This window comes from Zootoca vivipara, chromosome 7, assembly GCF_963506605.1.
Source record: "Zootoca vivipara chromosome 7, rZooViv1.1, whole genome shotgun sequence".
NCBI lineage: Eukaryota > Metazoa > Chordata > Lepidosauria > Squamata > Lacertidae > Zootoca > Zootoca vivipara.
In genome coordinates, this window is record NC_083282.1 from 91731576 (window position 1) to 91753235 (window position 21660).

At 47.4% G+C, this 21660-nt stretch overlaps 1 protein-coding gene across 1 annotated transcript; it reads right to left on the reverse strand.

Annotated features, from left to right (window-relative positions):
• Positions 1 to 522: 522 nt before the first annotated feature.
• LOC118089484 (tyrosine-protein phosphatase non-receptor type substrate 1-like) lies at positions 523 to 21644 on the reverse strand. Its single transcript, XM_060277365.1, has 6 exons — positions 21440 to 21644; positions 16575 to 16916; positions 10576 to 10683; positions 8878 to 8899; positions 4764 to 4806; positions 523 to 2590 (listed from the first exon to the last, which is right to left on the reverse strand). The coding sequence occupies exons 1-6, from the start codon at positions 21510 to 21512 to the stop codon at positions 2474 to 2476; spliced, it is 705 nt and encodes a 234-aa protein (XP_060133348.1). The 5' UTR covers positions 21513 to 21644; the 3' UTR covers positions 523 to 2473.
• Positions 21645 to 21660: the final 16 nt, after the last annotated feature.

Here is a 21660-nt window from a genome sequence, read left to right on the forward strand (position 1 = left end):
AGCATCAGCTGCTTCATTGGATGCCCATGAGATCTATTATTATTATTATTATTATTATTATTATTATTATTATTATTTGAATTTATATACTGCCCTATACCCGGGGGTCTCAAGGCAGTTCACAGAATAAAATCAAGATATAAACCATAAAATACCTAATGAAAACAAAAACAATAACCGTAGCCCCCCCCCCAAAAAAAACACATTTTAAAAGGGTATACAATCAGATCAGCCAAAGGCCTGGTGTACAATGAAGGCACCAGGCAAATTTCCCTGGGGGATAGCATTCCACAGACGCGGAGCCACCACAGAGAATGTTGTGTTGAACCCTCTTGTGTTGAACCCTCCGGGCCTCTGGCAGAGGCGGCACACAAAGAAGGGCCTCAGAAGATGTTCTCAGAGGCATTATGAGAGAGGGAGAAAAGCTTTCCCCTGTCCACTTTCTCCATGCCATGAATAGTTTTTAAAACTTCCATCTATGCCATCTCCTACTCGCCTTTTCTGTAAACCAAAAAGTCCTTTCTCCGTGCATATTAGGTATTATTATTATTATTATTATTATTATTATTATTATTATTATTATTCTGCTGTGTACCCTTTGAAACCCTTTCCTATACCCTCTGGGGAATGCATGCCACACTTTGGGAAACATAGATAAGATAAGATATCTTTATTGTCATTGTCCCCTTGCGGGAACAACAAAATTACTCATAACGAAATTACTCACATAGGATACTACCTCTCCGTTTTTCTCAAGAGCGTCTGCGTTGTGTGCAAATAAGGAACTGGGAACCACGAACCGCGCCCTGGGCATCTCCGGCTGGGTGAGACCCGTGCTGGGCAAGACCCTGGATAGCAGCTGCCAGTCAGTGCAGACAATAACGGTTTGGATAGACCAAAGGTCTGACTCGGTATAAGGCAGCTCCCTGTGTGGCTCTGCCTTTTCGGCAAGGGTCGTGTGGTGGAGCAGATGGTCTTTGGGGATCCTTCCCTTTCACAAACTAAAAAGCGCGCAGCCCTCCCTCGCCACCTGCTGCCCTGAACGCGAAGCAGATCGCAAACGGAGGGGGGATCATCGGGGCCGCTAGCGGTGAGAGGAGAAGCCCCGGGGGTAGGGGTGGGGGCGGAGAAAAGCAACTTGCAAGGAAGGCCGTGTTATCTGGAGACAATTTTAAGGCGCTTAAGAGGCGAAGAAGCCACTGCCCCTGAACGCAGGCAGGAGGATAGCGGATGAGCCGGAGATTGCGTGCTCTGAACGGCAGGGATCACTCGAAGGCGAAGGAAGGAAGCCACGGCTGACCTGGGATTGCAAGTGTCACGTAACAAAAAGATGTTGTTGTTTTATTGAAATGGCTCTTACAACAGTGCCAAAAACTCAATCCGACCAGCGCGCCCGGCTCCCTCTTTTGCTGCTGTCCTGCCACTCAGCTAGTTAGCAAAAACGGGCGTGGAGGCGCATTTGAAACGGAACCTGTTCTGCAGGAAACATTTGCCAGTATATTAAAGGGAGGCGGATAGGGGAGTTAGACGGTTGCCGTTGCCGCTGACAGGCTCCCTGCGCGGAGCGAGGGTTACACTTCGCTGCAAAAGAGAAAAGAATTCAAAATTGCCTTTGCTCCGCCTTCCCTTGGTCTCTGCCATGATGCGGCTTCCTGCGTGCATCAGAAAACACGCGTGTCTCTCCATCAGCCTCCTAGAGAAACAACCCTAGCACACACGTGTCTTTGCTTGCCTGGTAATCAAATTAGTTAACTATTAATGGATGGTATCTGAATTTAATGGTATCTGAAGAATATTATTATATTAATGGTATCTGAAGAAGTGTTGCATGGACTCGAAAGCTCACACCAATGACAAACTTAGTTGGTCTCTAAGGTGCTACTGGAAGGAATTTTCTTATTTTGTTTCGACTACGGCAGACCAACAGGGCTACCTACCTGTAACTATTAATGGATGGGCCAAACCTGGTGGGTTTAGTTGCAATGCTCTGTTTTTCTGTTAAGAATCCAAGGGGCTGCTCTGCCTCATCAAGGGTGGAAGGATTTTAGCTTCATGGTAGAGAGTATCCGCTTTGCATGAGGACCATAGTTCAATTCCTCATCACATCTCCAGTTGGCACCGTCTGAAATCCTGCAGGACAGCTGCTGCCAGTCAGTGTGGACACTACTGAGCTAAATGGACCAGTGGACTGACTCAGTATAAATCCATTTCCAGTGTCCCTGAGTGCTGTGCAATGTCCAGAGAGTGATGCCTGTCTTCCTGCACAAATGAAAAAAAGAAACAGCCTTTTCTTTCAAACTTCTTGCAAAAACAGCCAGATCAAATAGGGAGGGTGAGCCACGCCTCCCGGCCAGAATTCATGCGGCACACCCAGATTTCTTTCATTTGCATGGTAGGTTCTGTTTGATGGAGTTTCATCTCTGGTCGGTGGTTTTTGAGTCCAGGCAGGAAAGTGTCCTCACGCAGCCACAGACTAAGCTACCCGGACAGTGGCGTATTCTGAATGCTCCTCTGTCTTCCTTTGCTTAGGTCTCCGCAGGCCGCTGGGATCCTTCAGGTCTGCATAGACAATCTCATTATTGACAACACCCTGGAAGAAAAGAAAAGAAAAGTGTGATTTCTCCTCTTCAGGGCTGGCATTCGGGGCAGGACAGCATATGCTGCAGTTCTCTCCAATAGCAGGATGTAATCCTGGATGAGGCTTCCTAAAAGTTCTGGCTTCTTCTTTTTTAAAAAAGGATGGTTTTTCTAGCCCTTAAGATTGTAGGTCGTTTAGGAATTGCTAAACATGGATGTTCCGCAACAGGCCTGTCAAGAGATTCAGGTGTGGTCTGTTGCTATGACCGAGAAAGTGACCTGCCAGATAATCGAGGTCAGAGGCAAGATGAGTGCTTTATCCTTTTACAACACCTGACATCCATTCATCTCCTGTGCAAGACAAGATGTTCGGTCCAGACAACATCCCCAGACCCATGGCAACTTCGGGAGAGATTTATTGCATTAAAGACTTTATGTGCATCGTAAAGTAAAGGCTCTGATTTTAAGACGTTGTTACGCTTCTCCCCCTGAGATGACAGGCTAGCTGCTGCTGCTGTTGTTATTTATTGTAGTTTTAATTATGTTTATTATGTGTGAAAAAAGGAATAAAACATATTCTCAAGCCAACAAAAATAATAATAGATGCTTCAAAGTGATGGGACCTGAAAGCCAGACTGGGAACTGAAGAAACTCTCCAAGGATTTGGTTTAGGTGTCTCACCCCCTCCTGAAAACTAGCAGAACCAGCATGGTGCCCCAAAGGAACATGATAGAATAAGTTATTTAAAAAATCAACCTTTTCTTGCAACAGGATTTCAGAATTCCTGAGCACGCAGCCCCAGTTAATTATTATTATTATTATTATTTATTTATTTATTTATTTATTTATTTATACCCCGCCCATCTGGCTGGGCTTCCCCTGCCACTCTGGGCGGCTTCCAACAAACATTAAAATACATCAAATATCACAGATTAAAAACTGCCTTTAGGCAGTTAAGCTAAGGCCACATCCACACCATGCCTTTGAAGCATTCTTTCACCACTTTAACACTTCCTCTAAAGCAGGGGTCAGCAAACTTTTTTAGCAGGGGGCCGGTCCACTGTCCCTCAGACCTTGTGGGGGGCCGGACTATATTTTGGGGAAAAAATAATGAATGAATTCCTATGCCCCACAAATAACCCAGAGATGCATTTTAAATAAAAGAACACATTCTACTCATGTAAAAACATGCTGATTCCCGGACTGTCCGCGGGCCGGATTTAGAAGGCGATTGGGCCGCATCTGGCCCCCGGGCCTTAGTTTGGGGACCCCTGCTCTAAAGAATTCTGAGAATTGTTTGTTTTAAGGTGCCAAGGGTTGTTAGACTCTTCACAGAGCTACTATTCCCAGCACTCGCAACAAACTGCAGTTCCAAGGATTCTTTGGGGGAAGCCAAGACTGTTATGGTACAATGGTGAAGGTGTGCTTAAAAGAAGACCTTTGGCTGCATTCATGTGAACCTGTTGCTACCAGGACCCCTGCATTGTGACCCCTGAGCTGCTCCAGGGACTTGTGAATGAAGCTTGCAGAGGGCAGCCAACGGTATGGATCTCGCTGCCCAGCTGGGAGAGAAGAGACATCTAAACAAATGAGACGTTCATAAAGTTGCATCAGTTCCCCACCCCCACCTCCAAGCAAACAACATTGAATCATAGAATTGTAGAGTTGGAACTTGGAAGGGACTCCAAGGCTTCTTCAAAACATGCAATGGGCCTTGTGTATAATTCAGTAACTCAGGGGGCTTGCTTATGGGTCTGTGAGAGCTGGAGGCTGCTCAGAGGTCCTGGGGTGGGTGCCATAGGACCCCCCCCCACACACACACACCTGCTGAAGGACACAGCCTGACAATTTGAACTTAGCCATGCATGGGAGGGAGGGAGAGAGAGATGGATGGATGGATGGATGCTTGGAGTTTTTGCAACCCACGGGCAATAAACCGTGGAGAAGAAAAAGTTCCAGGGACCTTCTGTTTGCTTTTGGGTACACTGAGGCTTATTCACATAAGACATGGTCTTTCCCCCTCCTTCTCATCTTGCAGTTTGCAAATAAACTGACATTACACCAACACGCCAATGTTTTTAGCCCTCTTTCCTCCCAAGGGAACTCATCCTGAAAAAGCTGTCCCAGTGACTTCCTGGTCTTTAGGGAAGGGGGAGGAGAGTGCAGACCAATATTATTCTTCATACCTGTTTAGGAAGTCTTGTGTTCTCTCGGGTGGGAGCTTCAGGCCTGGGGAGGGGAAAAGCACACCGAGCAAAAATCATCAGCAAGGAGAATTCTTGATTATATACCCTCTTCAATTTTTTTGCAGTAACAAGGGCCCTTGCTATACAGGTTGTGTATCCTTTTCCACACACCCCACCCAAATCCCAGCTTCTCTGCCCGCAAAACCCAACATTTGAGCACCCCAAAGCATCCAGAAATGATACAGAAAGATGCTCCATTTTTCATTAATTTCTTTGTATGCTTTCTGATGAACCAGAGATCCAGGTTGGGGGAGAAATTCATTGGAGAAGGAGCTGTTTACTAGAATTTAAAGGTAGAAAACTGAGTGTTAGAATCATAGAACTGTAGAGTTGGGAGGGACCCAAGGGTTATCTAGTCCAACCCCCTGCAATGCAGGAATATGGTAGATATATAGGAGACTATGGACTGAGGCAACATGAGAGGGGGCAGAACAGTGTACAGGCCAAAGTGCTCTTAAATCAGTTGGTTTAGAGCATGCTGCTGATAATGCCAAGCTTGAGGGTTCAATCCCTGTAAGGGCCAGCTGCACATTCCAGCATTGCAAGGGCTTGGACTAGATGACCCTCAGGGTCCTTTCCCAACTCTATGATTCTATGGAGTGATTAAGTGGCCAAGGGCCAATCCACCTATTGCAACCCTTCCGGGGGCTACATGGGTGGGCGTGGCTAAGCAAAGATAAGCAGTGTTGAAGCAATGATTCTTCAACATCAACTTTGTTGGACTGGTCATGTTGTGCGGATGCCTGATGATCGTCTTCCTAAGCAGCTACTCTATTCCTAACTTTAAAAAGGAAAGCATAATGCTGGTGGTCAACAAAAGAGGTTTAAAGACTGTCTCAAGGCAATTTTAAAAAAATGTAGTATAAACACCAACAATTGGGAAACACTGGCCTGCAAGTGCTCCAATTGGAGAACAGCCTTTACGAAAGGTGTCATGGGCTTTGAAGACGCTCAAACTCAGGGCGCAAGGGAGAAACGTGCTAAGAGGAAGGCATGCTTGGCAAATCCACACCATGATCAACTCCTGCTCGGAAACCAATGTCCCCACTGTGGAAGGACGTGCGGATCCAGAATTCGCCTACACAGTCACTTACAGACTCATTGTTAAAAACCGTGTTTATGGAAGACAATCTTACTTGGCTACGAGTGAAGAAGAAGAAGAAGAAGAAGAAGAAGAAGAAGAAGAAGAAGAAGAAGAAGAAGAAGAGTAGTTTGGATTAGATCTCTTACCTTTCATTCCCCTTAAGGAGTCTCAAATCGGCTATCAATCTCTTTTCCCTTCCTCTCCCACAAGAAACACTCTGTGAGGTGAGGGGGCTGAGAGACTTCAGAGAAGTGTGACTAGCCCAAAGTCACTTCACAAGCAGTTGCTTGTGAAGGAGTGGGGAAGCGAACCCGGTTCACCAGATTACGAGTCCACCGCTCTTAACCACTCTTAACCACGCTGGGTGGCCGTGGCTAAGAAACTGCCCATGGGCACTCCATATCCTCATGCACATGCCATATTTGTATATCAGAGTGTGTGCACACACCTGCACAGAGATGGAGACAGACACAGAAGTCGAGCCGATTCCTCAGCTGGTCTATGCTAGCCATGACGGCTATGTTCCCCCTTCACTACAGTGTTTCTCACATTTTAAGACGTGCCTATAAAATAAGCCATGGCACGATTTTCATGCGTTGAAAAAAATATAAGACATACCCCGAAAATAAGCCATAGTGCTAAGTGCAGTTCTGGAGGGCCTCGCCAAAACACCCAGCAGCGTGCACCGCGTGGAGCCCCAAGGCAGCGGGACCCAGCAACGTCCGCAGCGCGCGCCGTGTGGAACCCCGAGCCAGAGGGACCCAGCTGAAGCGCCGACAAAGCGCCCGGCAGCGCCGCGCAGAGCGCCCCGAGCCGCAGGAGGAGGAGGAGGATTCAAAGTGCTACAGAGCACTGCTGGGTCCTGCTGGCTCGGGGTGCTCCGCGTAGCGCTGCTGGGCGCTTTGTCGGCGCTTCAGCGGGGCACCAACAAAGCGCCCAGCAGCGCCATGCGGAGCACCCTGAGCCAGCGGGACCCAGCAGTGCTCTGTAGCACTTTGAATCCTCCTCCTCCTGCGGCTCGGGGCGCTCTGCGCAGCGCAGCCGGACGCTTTGTCGCCGCTTCAGCGGGTCCCGCTGGCTCGGGGCTCCATGCGGCACGCACTGCTGGGCGCTTTGTTGGCGCTTGAGCAGCAGCAGCAACTTACCGGTTAGTAAAAAAAAATAATAAGACACCCCCCGAAAATAACCCATAGACTTATTTTCTTGAGTAAAATAAATATAAGACGGTGTCTTAAAATGTGAGAAACACGGGTATCAGATGCAGCATGTCTCTGAGAAGCCATCGCTGGAAACCACAGGAGAGGCAAGGGCTGAGGTCCTGATGGCTGGTTTTCCTGTTGGGGCCTCTGGTTGGCCACTGTGAGAACAGGATGCTGGACCAGATGGGCCAGATGGGCTCTTCTTGTATTCAAGTGTGGCATAGCAGCAGGTATTTTCCTCCCCATCCTTTGAACCTGTGCACTTAGCCCAGGTGGGCATACCTGCAGAGCAGAGATGGCTCCACTGCCCTCTGGCATCCCCTCCACCAGCCCACTGCTGCAATGTTGCCTGACACAGATCCTGCTGCTGCCACCATAAAAAAAGCCACGTGGAGGAAAAATGGGCACTGGTGGTTTGCCACACCTGTCCGAAATGTCAGAGTCCTTTGAGGACCCCCTGTTGCAATATATCTCCACCTCTAGGAGGGCAGGGTGACTCTGCTTCCTAAATTCTGGAACTCAACTTCTGTATCTGCGCACGGGATCCACGTGGGATTCTGTGAAATGAGCATAGCAAAGCAAAACGAAAAAAAACCAAGGGGGTGGGAGCTGTTGTCTTTCACTCTGTGTCAGAGTTGATTTTTAAATAACCCTCAATCGCACTAAGCTGTCCGCTGGAATTATAGCCTGAAGTTTTACGCAATGAAAATAATGGAGGCAAATGAGCTGCATTTTATCCATTATTAACGTAGTGGACATGACTCCATTTGATTTCCCCAATGCTGCCTCTTAATAGGCACTTGGACTAAGATTTATTAAGCCTTAAGGCATTTGCGTTTTTCAAAGCACTTTCGAACCTTTTAAAGTGTCTAGTTTGGGGCTAATTGGAAAAATGTGTGTGCAAGAGAGAGAGAGAGAGAGAGAGAGAGAGAGAGAGAGAGAGAGAGAGAGAGAGAGAGAGAGAGAGAGAGCTCTTAAAATTTGGATTTGTTGCATGCCACCCCAATCTCTCAGGAGTTCCTTGGAATGAGGCACGGCGGAGACTGTGGAGTCTTTATGATACAGTATATCGTTTATTTACATATACAGTGGAACCTCGGTTTTCGAATGTAATCCGTTCCGGAAGACCATTCGACTTCTGAAACATTCAAAAACCAAGGGGCAAAGGGCCGTTGGCAATTTCCACTGAGAAAATGGAAACACACGCAGCGGAAGCCGTTTCACTTCCAAGGCGCGTTAGAAAACGGAAGAAGAAGAAGAAGAAGAAGAAGAAGAAGAAGAAGAAGAAGAAGAAGAAGAAGAAGAAGAAGAAGAAGAAGAAGAAGAAGAAGAAAAAGAAGAGGAGGAGGAGGAGTAGTAGCAGTTTGGATTTGATATCCCGCTTTATCACTCCCCGAAGGAGTCTCAAAGCGGCTAACATTCTCCTTTGCCTTCCTCCCCCACAACAAACACTCTGTGAGGTGAGTGGGGCTGAGAGACTTCAAAGAAGTGTGACTAGCTCAAGGTCACCCAGCAGCCGCATGTGGAGGAGCGGAGACACGAACCCGGTTCCCCAGATTACGAGTCTACCGCTCTTAACCACTACACCACACTGGCTCTCACACTGGAAGCATTCACTTCCGGGTTTTTGGCATTCGGGTTCCGAAACCTTCAGCTTCTGAGACGCTCAGAAACTGAGGTTCCACTGTATATATAACCTGGGCTTGCAGTCGAGGGTTTCCCCAAACACTAGGGAAAGTTAATGAAATTGCATTTTTAAATATATACAGACCTTGAGGTTTCTTGGTTTCTGCCTAGATACACACACGGGAGAAGAGAAGAAAAGAGACAGTAAATTGGCTTTCAAACATTGAATGCTAACTAGTTTTACTACATTTACACCCCTCTGCTCTTCCAGGGATCCCGGGGTTAGCAGTTCTGGCCTTTCCCTTCTCAGATGCCATGTCATTCTCACAAGCACCCTGCGAGGTAGGCCAGGCTGAAAAGAGCAGCTGGCTCAAGGTTGCCCAGTGAGGTTCATGGATGAGCAAGGAGTTGGATCAGGGTGCCTCAAGTCTGGAGGCCAAACTGTACATGGCATCAGTTGTGTGTTTAAAATAAACACTCTCCATTGGGCAGCTTCATATTCTTGGGGGGAAGCAGTTGTGGGCCCCTGATCTGGCTCTGGGCTCTGAACCAGTTTTCTGCTGAAAACGATCCCTTCCTTTCTCCTCCACAATCCCCCAAGGGGGTTCTCAGCAAAAAAAGCAGCCAGGGAAGGGAGCGATTTTCAGAGTTAGGCCACAATCTGGATCGGAGGCAAGTTCTGGATCAGGGCCACATGATGTTTTCCCTTCTCTTCAAAATAAAAGCAACCTGGCTAAGCAGGCTGGTGTTTTGTTTTCAATTCAGAGCAAACACCAAAAAAATGAACACCAGAATGAAACCACGCTGTATTCAGAACTCAGAGCATCAGTCAAGCACGTTTAAACACATGATGAGCATCGCATGCCGACAGCATCTGCACTATACATTGAAAGCAGTATCATACCCCTTTAAATGGACACGGTTTTTCCCAAGGAATCCTGGGAATTGTAGTTTGTTAAAACAATCTGGGAATCGGGGCCAGCCTGCCCATGAGGCAAACTGAAACAGACACCTTGGGGTGCCAACCCAAAAGGGAACACAGCGGCTTCCGTCGAGATCTCATGGAACTCTCGCAATCTTGCTGGTTTCGGTGGAGAGGAGCAGCACCTTCCCGTTTTGCTTCGGGCTGGGCCACCCCACCTCTGCGAGGGGACTAGGAGCCTCCAAACAACTCACAGCACCCATAAGAAACCACAGTTCCCAGAATTCTTTTGTATGGGGACCCTGGCTGTTTAACGTGGTATAAAGGTAAAGGTAAAAGGACCCCTGACCGTTAGGTCCAGTCATGACCGACTCGGGGGTTGCGGCGCTCATGTCGCTTTATTGGCCGAGGGAGCCGGTGTACAGCTTCCAGGTCATGTGGCCAGCATGACAAAGCCGCTTCTGGCGAACCAGAGCAGCACACGGAAACGCCGTTTACCTTCCCGCCGGAGCGGTACCTATTTATCTACTTGCACTTTGACGTGCTTTCGAACTGCTAGGTTGGCAGGAGCAGGGACCGAGCAACAGGAGCTCACCCCGTCGCGGGGATTTGAACCGCCGACCTTCTGATTGGCAAGCCCTAGGCTCTGTGGTTTAACCCACAGCGCCACCCGCATCCCCTTAAAGTGGTATGGCACTGCTTCAAATGTATCATGCAGATGGGGCCCAAGGCTGATCCCGCAAGGTAGACTAGTCTGAGCAGAAGTGACTGGTCCAACATTTGGGCGCCACATTTTTCAGAAATTCGGGGTGGGGTGGAAATATAGGGCCCTCAAAGACTATATGGGAAGGATTTATTCTGCTCCGCTGACTCGAGGGAGAGGAGGGGCCAGTTGCTTCCAAACATAGGTGCTAAACTCACCTCTCCTCTTCTTTACGTAGATGTAAACTGCCACGAGGAGCAAGACAGCGAGGAGGAGGATGCTCACCCCGGCAACCAATGGGATGGTTTTGGGAGGTGGTGACGAATCTAGATGAACGTAGCGGTGTAAGACAGAAAGTTAGGACCAGAAAATAATTGACCTTGAAAATCAAACTTCCTTGGTGGTGGGCAATGCAGGGGGTGGGGGTGGGGACAGAGTCCAACACAAGAACAACTTCTTCATTTGGACTCTCCTTCCTTAGAGAGGCTTTTAAGCAGAGGTTGCATGATCATCTGTCATGGATGCTTTAGTTGAGATTCCTGCACTGCAGGGGGTTGGACTAGATGGCCCTTGGGGGTTCCAACTACAATTCTATGATTTATGGAAGGAATGGCTAGCCACTCTTTTTTTTGGACCAAGGGTTAGAGTTAACCCTGGACAGTTAAGTCCAGCCCCTTCATGGATCAATGCCTTGTCGTGGCGAAGGGGCTTGAATAACTCAGAGAAGCTATGAGCTATGCCATGCAGGGCCACCCAAGATGGACAGGTCATAGTGGAGAGTTTTGACTAAACGTGATCCACCTGGAGAAGGAACTGGCAAGCCACTCCAGTATCCCTGCCAAGAAAACTCCATGGACAAAGACAACAGGCATATAAAAGTTATGACGCTGGAAGATGAGCCCCTCAGGTCGGAAGGCGTCCAACATGCTACTGAGGAAGAGCGGAGGACAAGTACAAGTAGATTCAGAGCTGATGAAGCGGCTGGGCCAAAGCCGAAAGGATGCTCAGTTGCGGATATGCCTGGAAGCGAAAGGAAAGTCCGATGCTGTAAAGAAAAATATTGCATAGGAACCTGGAATGTAAGAACCATGAGTGGAGGTAAGCTGGATGTGGTCAAAAATGAGATGACAAGAATAAATATCGACATCCTGGGCATCAGTGAACTAAAATGGAAGGGAATGGGCGAATTCAGTTCGGGTGACTATCATATCTACTACTGTGGGCAAGAATCCTGTAGCAGAAATGGAGTGGCCCTCATAGTCAACAAAAGAGTGGCAAAAGCTGTAATGGGATGCAATCTCAAAAATGACAGAATGATCTCGATACGAATCCAAGGCAGACCTTTTAACATCACAGTAATCCAAGTTTATGCACCAACTACCGGTGCTGAAGAAAGTGAAATTGACCAATTCTATGAAGACCTACAACACCTTCTAGAAATGACACCAAAGAAGGATGTTCTTCTCATTACAGGGGATTGGAATGCTAAAGTAGGGAATCAAGAGATAAAAGGAACAACTGGCAAGTTTGGCCTTGGAGTTCAAAATGAAGCAGGGCAAAGGCTAATAGAGTTCTGTCAAGAGAACAAGCTGGTCATCACAAACACTCTCTTCCAACAACACAAGAGACGACTCTACACATGGATATCACCAAATGGGCAGTATCGAAATCAGATTGATTATATTCTCTGCAGCCAAAGATGGAGAAGCTCTATACAGTCAGCAAAAACAAGACCTGGAGCTGACTGTAACTCAGATCATCAGCTTCTTATAGCAAAATTCCAGCTTAAACTGAAGAAAATAGGAAAAACCACTGGGCCAGTAAGATACAATCTGAATCAAATCCCTTATGAATACACAGTGGAAGTGAGGAACAGGTTTAAGGATTTAGATTTGGTGGACAGAGTGCCTGAAGAACTATGGATGGAGGCTCGTAACATTATACAGGAGGCAGCAACGAAAACCATCCCAAGGAAAAGGAAATGCAAGAAAGCAAAATGGCTATCCAACGAGGCCTTACAAATAGCGGAGGAGAGGAGGCAAGCAAAATGCAAGGGAGATAGGGAAAGATACAGGAAACTGAATGCAGATTTCCAAAAAACAGCAAGGAGAGACAAGAGGGTCTTCTTAAATGAGCAATGCAAAGAAATAGAGGAAAACAATAGAATGGGGAAAACCAGAGATCTGTTCAAGAAAATTGGAGATATGAAAGGAACATTTCGTACAAAGATTACCATAATCAAGGACAAAAGTGGTAAGGACCTAACAGAAGCAGAAGACATCAAGAAGAGGTGGCAAGAATACACAGAAGAATTATACCAGAAAGATATGGAGGTCTCATACACCCCAGGTAGTGTGGTTGCTGACCTTGAGCCAGACATCTTGGAGAGTGAAGTCAAATGGGCCTTAGAAAGCACTGCTAATAACAAGGCCAGTGGAAGTGATGATATTCCAGCTGAACTATTTAAAATTTTAAAAGATGATGCTGTTAAGGTGCTACACCCAATATGCCAGCAAGTTTGGAAAACTCAGCAATGGCCAGAGGATTGGAGAAGATCAGTCTACATCCCAATTCCAAAGAAGGGCAGTGCCAAAGAATGCTCCAACTACCGCACAATTGCGCTCATTTCACACGCTAGCAAGGTTATGCTTAAAATTCTACAAGGCAGGCTTAGGCAGTATGTGGACCGAGAACTCCCAGAAGTGCAAGCTGGATTTCGAAAGGGCAGAGGAACCAGAGACCAAATAGCAAACATGCGCTGGATTATGGAGAAAGCTAGAGAGTTCCAGAAAAACGTCTACTTCTGCTTCATTGACTATGCAAAAGCCTTCGACTGTGTCGACCACAGCAAACTATGGCAAGTTCTTAAAGAAATGGGAGTGCCTGATCACCTCATCTGTCTCCTGAGAAATCTCTATGTGGGACAAGAAGCTACAGTTAGAACTGGATATGGAACAACTGATTGGTTCAAAATTGGGAAAGGAGTACGACAAGGTTGTATATTGTCTCCCTGCTTATTTAACTTATATGCAGAATTCATCATGCGAAAGGCTGGACTAGATGAATCCCAAACCGGAATTAAGATTGCCGGAAGAAATATCAACAACCTCAGATATGCAGATGACACAACCTTGATGGCAGAAAGCGAGGAGGAATTAAAGAACCTTTTAATGAGGGTGAAAGAGGAGAGCGCAAAATATGGTCTGAAGCTCAACATCAAAAAAACCAAGATCATGGCCACTGGTCCCATCACCTCCTGGCAAATAGAAGGGGAAGAAATGGAGGCAGTGAGAGATTTTACTTTCTTGGGTTCCTTGATCACTGCAGATGGTGACAGCAGTCACGAAATTAAAAGACGCCTGCTTCTTGGGAGAAAAGCAATGACAAACCTAGACAGCATCTTAAAAAGCAGAGACATCACTTTGCCGACAAAGGTCCGTATAGTTAAAGCTATGGTTTTCCCAGTAGTGATGTATGGAAGTGAGAGCTGGACCATAAAGAAGGCTGATCGTCGAAGAATTGATGCTTTTGAATTATGGTGCTGGAGGAGACTCTTGAGAGTCCCATGGACTGCTAGAAGATCAAACCTATCCATTCTTAAGGAAATCAGCCCTGAGTGCTCCCTTGAAGGACAGATCGTGAAGCTGAGGCTCCAATACTTTGGCCACCTCATGAGAAGAGAAGAATCCTTGGAAAAGACCCTGATTTTGGGAAAGATTGAGGGCACTAGGAGAAGGGGACGACAGAGGACAAGATGGTTGGACAGTGTTCTCGAAGCTACGAACATGAGTTTGACCAAACTGCGGGAGGCAGTGGAAGACAGAAGTGCCTGGCGTGCTATGGTCCATGGGGTCACGAAGAGTCGGACACGACTAAACGACTAAACAACAACAACAACAAGTTAAGTCCAGTCAAAGGTGATTTTGGGGTGCAGTGCTCATCTAACTTTTCAGGCTGAGGGAGCTGGTGTTTTTCGACTGACATTTTTTCCGGGTCATGTGGCCAGCATGACTAAACCGCTTCCGGTGCAACAGGACACTGTGATGGAAGCCAGAGTGCATGGAAACACTGTTTACCTTCCTACCACCATGGTACCTATTTGTCTCCTTGCACTGGTGTGCTTTCAAACTCCTAGGTTGGCAGAAGCTGGGACAGAGCAACGGGAGCTCACCCCGTTGTGGGGATTCAAACCACTGAGTTTGCGATTGGCAAGCCCAAGAGGCTCAGTGCCACCCATGAGAGCCAGTGTGGTGTAGTGGTTAAGAGTGGTGGACTCGTAATCTGGGGAACCGGGTTCACGTCTCCGCTCCTCCACATGCAGCTGCTGGGTGACCTTGGGCTAGTCACACTTCTCTGAAGTCTCTCAGCCTCACTCACCTCACAGAGTGTTTGTTGTGGGGGAGGAAGGCAAAGGAGAATGTTAGCCGCTTTGAGACTCCTTCGGGTAGTGATAAAGTGGGATATCAAATCCATGTCAATGTAGGCATGGGCAAATTCCAACAGAGTGCATGGCCAAGTTGTTGTCAAAGGGGCATATTTTGTGGGTCTTAGGTGGGTGGGGCATCTTAGAACCTTTTGGCATCTTAGAATTACTCACATCAGTAGACCTACAGGGGTGGTCAGGGAAGCATTTTTTAAAATAATAATTAACATTTGGAGGGATGAGGTTTTCGGAAGGCCATAATAGACTCTTAGGCACACAGGAAGCTGGTCTCTCTAGCCATTGGTCTCTCTAGCTCAGTATTGTCAATACTAGGGACTGAGAGCCTGCAGCCCTCCAGAGATTAGTGGTCTTCAACTTCCTTCAACCCTGGCTACCGCTTATGTTTGCTGAGGCTGATGGGAGTTGTAGTTCGGCAGCATCTGGAGGGCAAAGAGTGCTCCACTTCTCACACACACTGGCTGGCAGTGACTCTCCAGGGTCTCAGACGAAGGTCTTTTGCACCCCTGCTACAACAAAACATGTCTCTCCCACATCGGTAACTCTCCAATAGTTTGACTTTGACACAGAAGGAGCATGCCTTCCATTGTCTCCCGAGACAGATGGATGGCAACAACAACAGGAACTTCCAAGTTCCTGGGGCAACCCAGCCAGATAGGTGGGGTATAAATAATAAAGTAATAATAATAACTATTATTATTATTATTACTACTACTACTACTACTTCACAAAAGTTACCCAAAGCTACTTACAAGCACCACCATGCTCTCCGAAAATAAGACACCGTCTTATATTTATTTTTCCTCAAAAAACACACTATGGCTTATTTTCAGGGGGTGTCTTATTTTTTCCTCCTCCTCCTGCAGCGGCCAGCATTGCTGCTGCGCCTATCACTATGTCTTATTTTCGGGGTATGGCTTATATTCCTTGAACGCTTAAAAATCCTGTTATCACTTATTTTATGACTACGTCTTAAAATAGGGGAAACAGGGTATCAAAACACTAAAGCCAATTGCAAGAAACACAACCATTAAAAATCTCGAAAACACATCTCTACAAATGCAAAATGGGTCTAACAAATCCTGCAGCACTAAAAAAAAAAAGTCCACAAGTACTTGATTCCTTCCACTTCAGGGCCAAAAGCCCAGGTAAAAAGGCAGAGCACTCCACAAATGGGGAGCCACACTGAAAAGGCCCCTTCTAACATTGGCACTCCCGTGATGGAGGCACACAGAGAAGGGCTTCGCCTGTCAGCCCCAAGTTCCCTATATTTTCTTGCTACACTGAGGCTCACCAACCTGGTGCCCTCCACACAATTCCCAAATATATCGGGGGCACTAAGATATTGATGGTGGTGGTGGTGGTGGTGGTGTTCCAAATAGAGGGAAACGGCAAATAGAGGGAAACGGCAAAGAGCCACTCTCTGTGAGTCAGCATGGTGGTGGTTGATGGGGCTCCTTTTGTTGTCTGCTCTTTTAGATGCCACTGCCATCATGCCATGACCCATGGACTCCATTTTGTGACTGGTGTCCACAGAACTTTATCAGAAATCCTGATGTGCCCACTGGGCTCAAAAGACTAAACACCCCTGTCCGATCATATGGTGAGAATGAATTTGGCCACTGCTGGGATGCAGGGACTATATTGGGAGGTGGGGAGCCCTGGAGAACTCAAAAAACCTGTAGCTGGACTTGACCACCACACTAATCCAAGGTGGCTCTAAGGCAATGAAATTTTTAAAAAAGAAAGAAATTCCATTAGTCTTCCACCACTCACCTGTCACAACCACCTCAGTTCCACTCCCAAGTAATATGATGTCTTCTCTTCCAGATTGTGACTTTACCTTCCCACAGTAATAAATACCAGCATCCTCCCAGGTAACATTACGGATGACAACGGTGAAATCTTCATTGGAATTTTCATTATTTCTTGTTACTCTCTCAAAACGTCCAGCACCTGCATAGATAACCTTCTTTGTGGGACCTTCTCTCAGGAACCACCTCACAGGTCCTGGCGGACCCTTCCCAGTCACCCGGCATTCCAGTGTAAGATCCTCTCCGATTTGTACTGAGATAGGATCCTTTGGCTGGTACACCTGTAACGGCGGCTCCTCAGCACCTGAAAAGAAAGACACTCGGCAGTCTGTTGTGACAGCTCATCCTCCTAACAACCTTTTTGACCCTTTGATTTTGTGGGAGCAATTACTCTTCAGCTGTGGTCAACAACCACTGCTGCTCTGTGGTGGACGTTCCCTGGAGCGAGCCCAGGCTGAAAATAACCAAGGAAGGAAAAGGCTAGCCAACATGAAATTCAGGCACTGCATTCTTCCCCTTGATGCTGGTGTTGCGTGTTTAGACCTTTAAAGCTCCCCCTTAAATAAATTCAGACAAGAATTTATCTGAATTGCAATGGATTCAAACTACAAGAAAGAAGATTCCACCTAAACATTAGGAAGAACTTCCTGACAGTAAGAGCTGTTCAGCAGTGGAATTTGCTGCCAAGGAGTGTGGTGGAGTCTCCTTCTTTGGAGGTCTTTAAGCAGAGGTTTGACAGCCATCTGTCAGGAATGCTTTGATGGTGTTTCCTGCTTGGCAGGGGGTTGGACTGGATGGCCCTTGTGGTCTCTTCCAACTCTATGATTCTATGATTCTAAGACTCAAATTTTGGTTTTGTTTTTGGGAGAATTTAGGCCACAACTTTATTGATTACATCAGGTGAGTGGTTGCATAGGCTCTGGTTCGACTAGCTCTCTGCACCGTTGCAGGTAGCACTGACCCAGGGCACCACCATAGGTCAGCCTAGGGTGAACACCTGGAATGGCAGAAAGCTGAGGGCTTGCTATGTCCACCACCCAGATGTCCCCCTGGACTCAGACACGGGCAGAACCCCTCGCAGGGTTGACCAAACCATTGAGTCCCTGGATTCCTTTAATGGAATACCCCTTCACATAGGGATGGCGAGAGCGTTCCCCCATCTCTATCACCTGAACCAGAGCTTATCCGCCACATGAGCCCCGCGCTTGCCACCTACCACTCACGCCTGTAACCAATCCCTTAACCCTGCTGACACGGAGGTCAGCCATAAATCATTCCCAGTCACAGACAGATGAACCCCAGCAAGCCTGTAAAGGGACGCATTGCGAAAGGAAATGCCCCTGTGATGGATCACCGTCCAGCCCAAGGCCAAAACCTTCTTGGCCACTGCACTCTGGACGCACCTCCTGGCCCTCTCGGTAGCAGCTGGGCAACGACTTCCTCTCCATTCGCGTCACAGCAGCAGTTGTGACCAGAATAGTTTAAGTCCAGGAAGAGCTGCCTACAACTCTTCCAGGTCCTCTTGCATGCGGGTCCGCAAGTTTAAGCCAGGAGCTTCCGGCAGGTCGTTCTTGCCCAGCTGCACCCATACCTGCCAAGTTGCTGTCGGAGAAATAAGGGACCGGGCTGGAAGTAGCAAACCGGAAGTAGCGCTGCCGCCATTTTGGAACTGGGCGGAGCATGCTCAGAAGTGACTTTTGATGCTGCTTTGCCCAGTTCCAAAATGGCCGCCACGCCAGAAGTCGCACTGCAGCCATTTTGGAACTGGGCAGAGCAGCATCAAAAGTCGCTTCTGAGCATGCTCTGCCCAGTTCCAAAATGGCCGCCGCGCCAGAATAAACAGCTGGAAAAACGGGGATTTCCCGGGGAATACGGGAGACTTGGCAGCTATGGCTGCACCACCATCACTGCAGGCGTGCCTTCCACAGACTCCTTCACCCGCACCATTGGAAGAAGCTCCTCCCAACGCATTCCACGTCTGGATACCTATTCTTTCCTTCTTGCATCTAACCTTTCTGCTTGGGCAAAGCAGCTTCTAATGAAAACGACTGCAGCTGAGGTGTTGGTGGTTCCTCTTTTGGAGTTGTACATGTCTGAGTTTGTGGGTGAAAAAAGGAACTAGGCCTTTGTAAGAGTCATGCTTGCGTCAGACTTGCAATTTTCTTTGTCTGTAGCACAAGAGGGAGGAATCTTTGCCCTTCCAGATGGTGATGAACTATAACCAGTGCTATTTTTCTAGAAAAAGAGGTGCTGGGACTCACCGTGAACAATTCCCTTGTTCTCTTATAATGTAAAAGGCGCCCACCTGACAGGTGCCGGAAACATAGCTGCCAAGTTTTCCCTTTTCTCGCGAGGAAGCCTATTCAGCATAAGGGAAAATCCCTGTAAAAAAGGGATAACTTGGCAGCTATGGCCGGAAATGAGTTCTGGCAAGTTCCTGCTGAAAAAAAGCCCTGACTCTAACTTCCACTTAGCCAGCAAGGCCAATGGCCAGACTTGATGGCAGCTGGAGTTCAGCAACATCTGGAGGGCCGCAGGTTGCCCCACTCCAGCTATCTCAAGTGGTTAGTAAGAATATAGAACATCTTAGGGAATTGTACGTAGGAGAGAAAAGCCCAGCACAAACCGTTTGGGTGTCTATTTCAGAAACTCAATCTCGGAGGCCTGCTTCTGCACATAGAACAGTCTTCTCGGATGACTGCGCCGTGACAAGTGGTCACTTTCATCTGTGAATGAGCCATCAGAGGTCAAGCCCACACAGACCCAACTGAGGCACTGCCACAAATAATCTGATTGGTGTTTTTCAATGGAGCCAGGAGGTCACACATTCAGCTGGCAGCCAGAGACTCATAGAGTTGTAGAGTTCATTGGATAGTAAGTTCTCGACAAACATGGACCCCAAATCCACATTCTTCCTTTTAAAAACTTCCCTCAGTGCCTTGTACTTTTAATATTTTGTTGGGAGCCGCCCAGAGTGGCTGGGGCAACCCAGTCAGGTGGGTGGCATATACCGTATTTTTTCCATCTATAAGACGCCACCATGTATAAGACCCGCCCCCTATTTGGGGGGACTCAGTTTTAAGAAAATGAGGGGAGATGGCCCAGAGTTGTTGAGCTTCTCCCACCCCCCCCACCCCCCCACGCAGCTGTGGGCAGGAAAAACTCCCTAGATTATTTCCCCCGTGCAGCATCGGAGGAAGTTGCACTCCCGCCAACCGCTGGCAGGCAGGCGCACTGCTTCTCCCCCTCCCCCCATACCACTATCCGTGCATTGGACGACAATCCGTTTTTTGACAGAATTTTCGAGTCAAAAAACCTTGTCTAATACACGGAAAAAGATGGTAAATGATATCGTCGTCATCATCATCATCAACTACCACCACCAGGTGATAAGTGTTTCCCACCACTTATCTCCATGGCTTGAAAGAGCTTCACCTGTTAAATTTCTGTCTGTCAGGTTGTAGGGGCCAGTAAGAATTTGGCAACCCAAGTCCCAGGGAAGACATAGCTTATGGGTCTCCTCTAACTTTCCCATGAGCATCTGGTGGGTCATTGTCAGAACAGGAGACTCTCGCTGGAGCATCAGGGTAATAAGCCATCAATAGCTCTCTCCTCACTGAATACTGGGCCAGATGGACCACAAACCTGGTCCAGCAGATTCGTCACATGTTCTTCCTCTGGAAAGCAGCTGACAGTCAGTGTAGACATTACTGAGCTCGAATAGGACCTAAGACCCGATGATCTAAGGCAGCTTTCTGGAGTCCTCTATCTCTAGCTGCTAATTGAGAGGCAAAAGACAAATGGAGAGGCCTTTGTGTCTTTGTAATTTGGAGTTTAGGACTTCAGCTCTTAATCCTGCAGCTCTTTTTCAGAGTGAATCGCCACCGAAATTAGTTCCTCTCTGAGAAAAAATTAAGTGCTTCTTTTATCTACCCATTATCCTGCTACACACTGATCTTCCACAAGCACTCCAACATTATTTCAGGTACTTAAGCAATAAACAATAACAACGAATAGATTTAAAGCATAACATGGGAGGATTTGCAGTGATCCAGACTCTTAAGGAATCATTCACAGATAAAAGTCTAAGAGAGAGATTCAACTAAGACATGGAGCAGACCCACTTTAATCAGAGTAGAGGCTCAAGTTATTAAAGTCAGGTGACATCAGTGTGTCTACTCAGAGGTGTGACTTATGTTTGATATCACCTGTATTATTATTATTATTATTATTATTATTATTATTATTATTATTATTTGATGCCACTAAAATGATCTGCAAAATGTAATAGAGGGTTAAGAAGTTATGATTATTTAAATAATGGGAATTGCTCAGTCCATTGATGTTAACATATTCAACTAAACAAGCAGGAAGGACTAAAGGAGATCGGACTGAATGGGAGAATGGTTTTGCTTCATAGAATCAGAGTTGGAAGGGACCCTCAAGGGTTATCTAGCCCAACCCCCTTCAATGCAGAAATCTCAGCTAAAGCATCCCTGACAGATGGCCACCCAACCTCTGCTTAAAAACCTCCAAGGAACAAGGATTCAACCCCTGGTCTCCCAGGTCCTAGTCTGACACTCTAACCACTACAGCACACTAAGAAGGTAACACGCACACACACACCAAAAAACCCAGCCCCATTGGGATGGAGCAGCCTCAATGGTCACAGCATGCTGTCTGAAAACCAGGGGGGAAGGAATGGAATGGAGTTTCTCACTAAAGGGCATGTCTGGCTGGCTGTAACCCTGACGAGGAGCAACGTTGCTGGTCTCACTTCTTCAATATAATTTTCCTAGGAAGTTCACACTGTGGCCGTGTACTCACCTTCCATTCCTTTTGAAAACTGGCTCATCAGCACACTGAAAAGCAGGCACCCAAGGGGGCCCTTGAAAGCCATCTGAGACGCTGGTTGCTATGAAAGGAGAAAGAGTCCTGGGCGCCTTCGGCACTGGCCACTTGAATGTGGCATGGAAGAGGCTGCTGCCCGCAGATCACCAGGCACCACCTTGGGCACTTCTGCTGCCTTGCGGCCTCTGGGTTCAGCC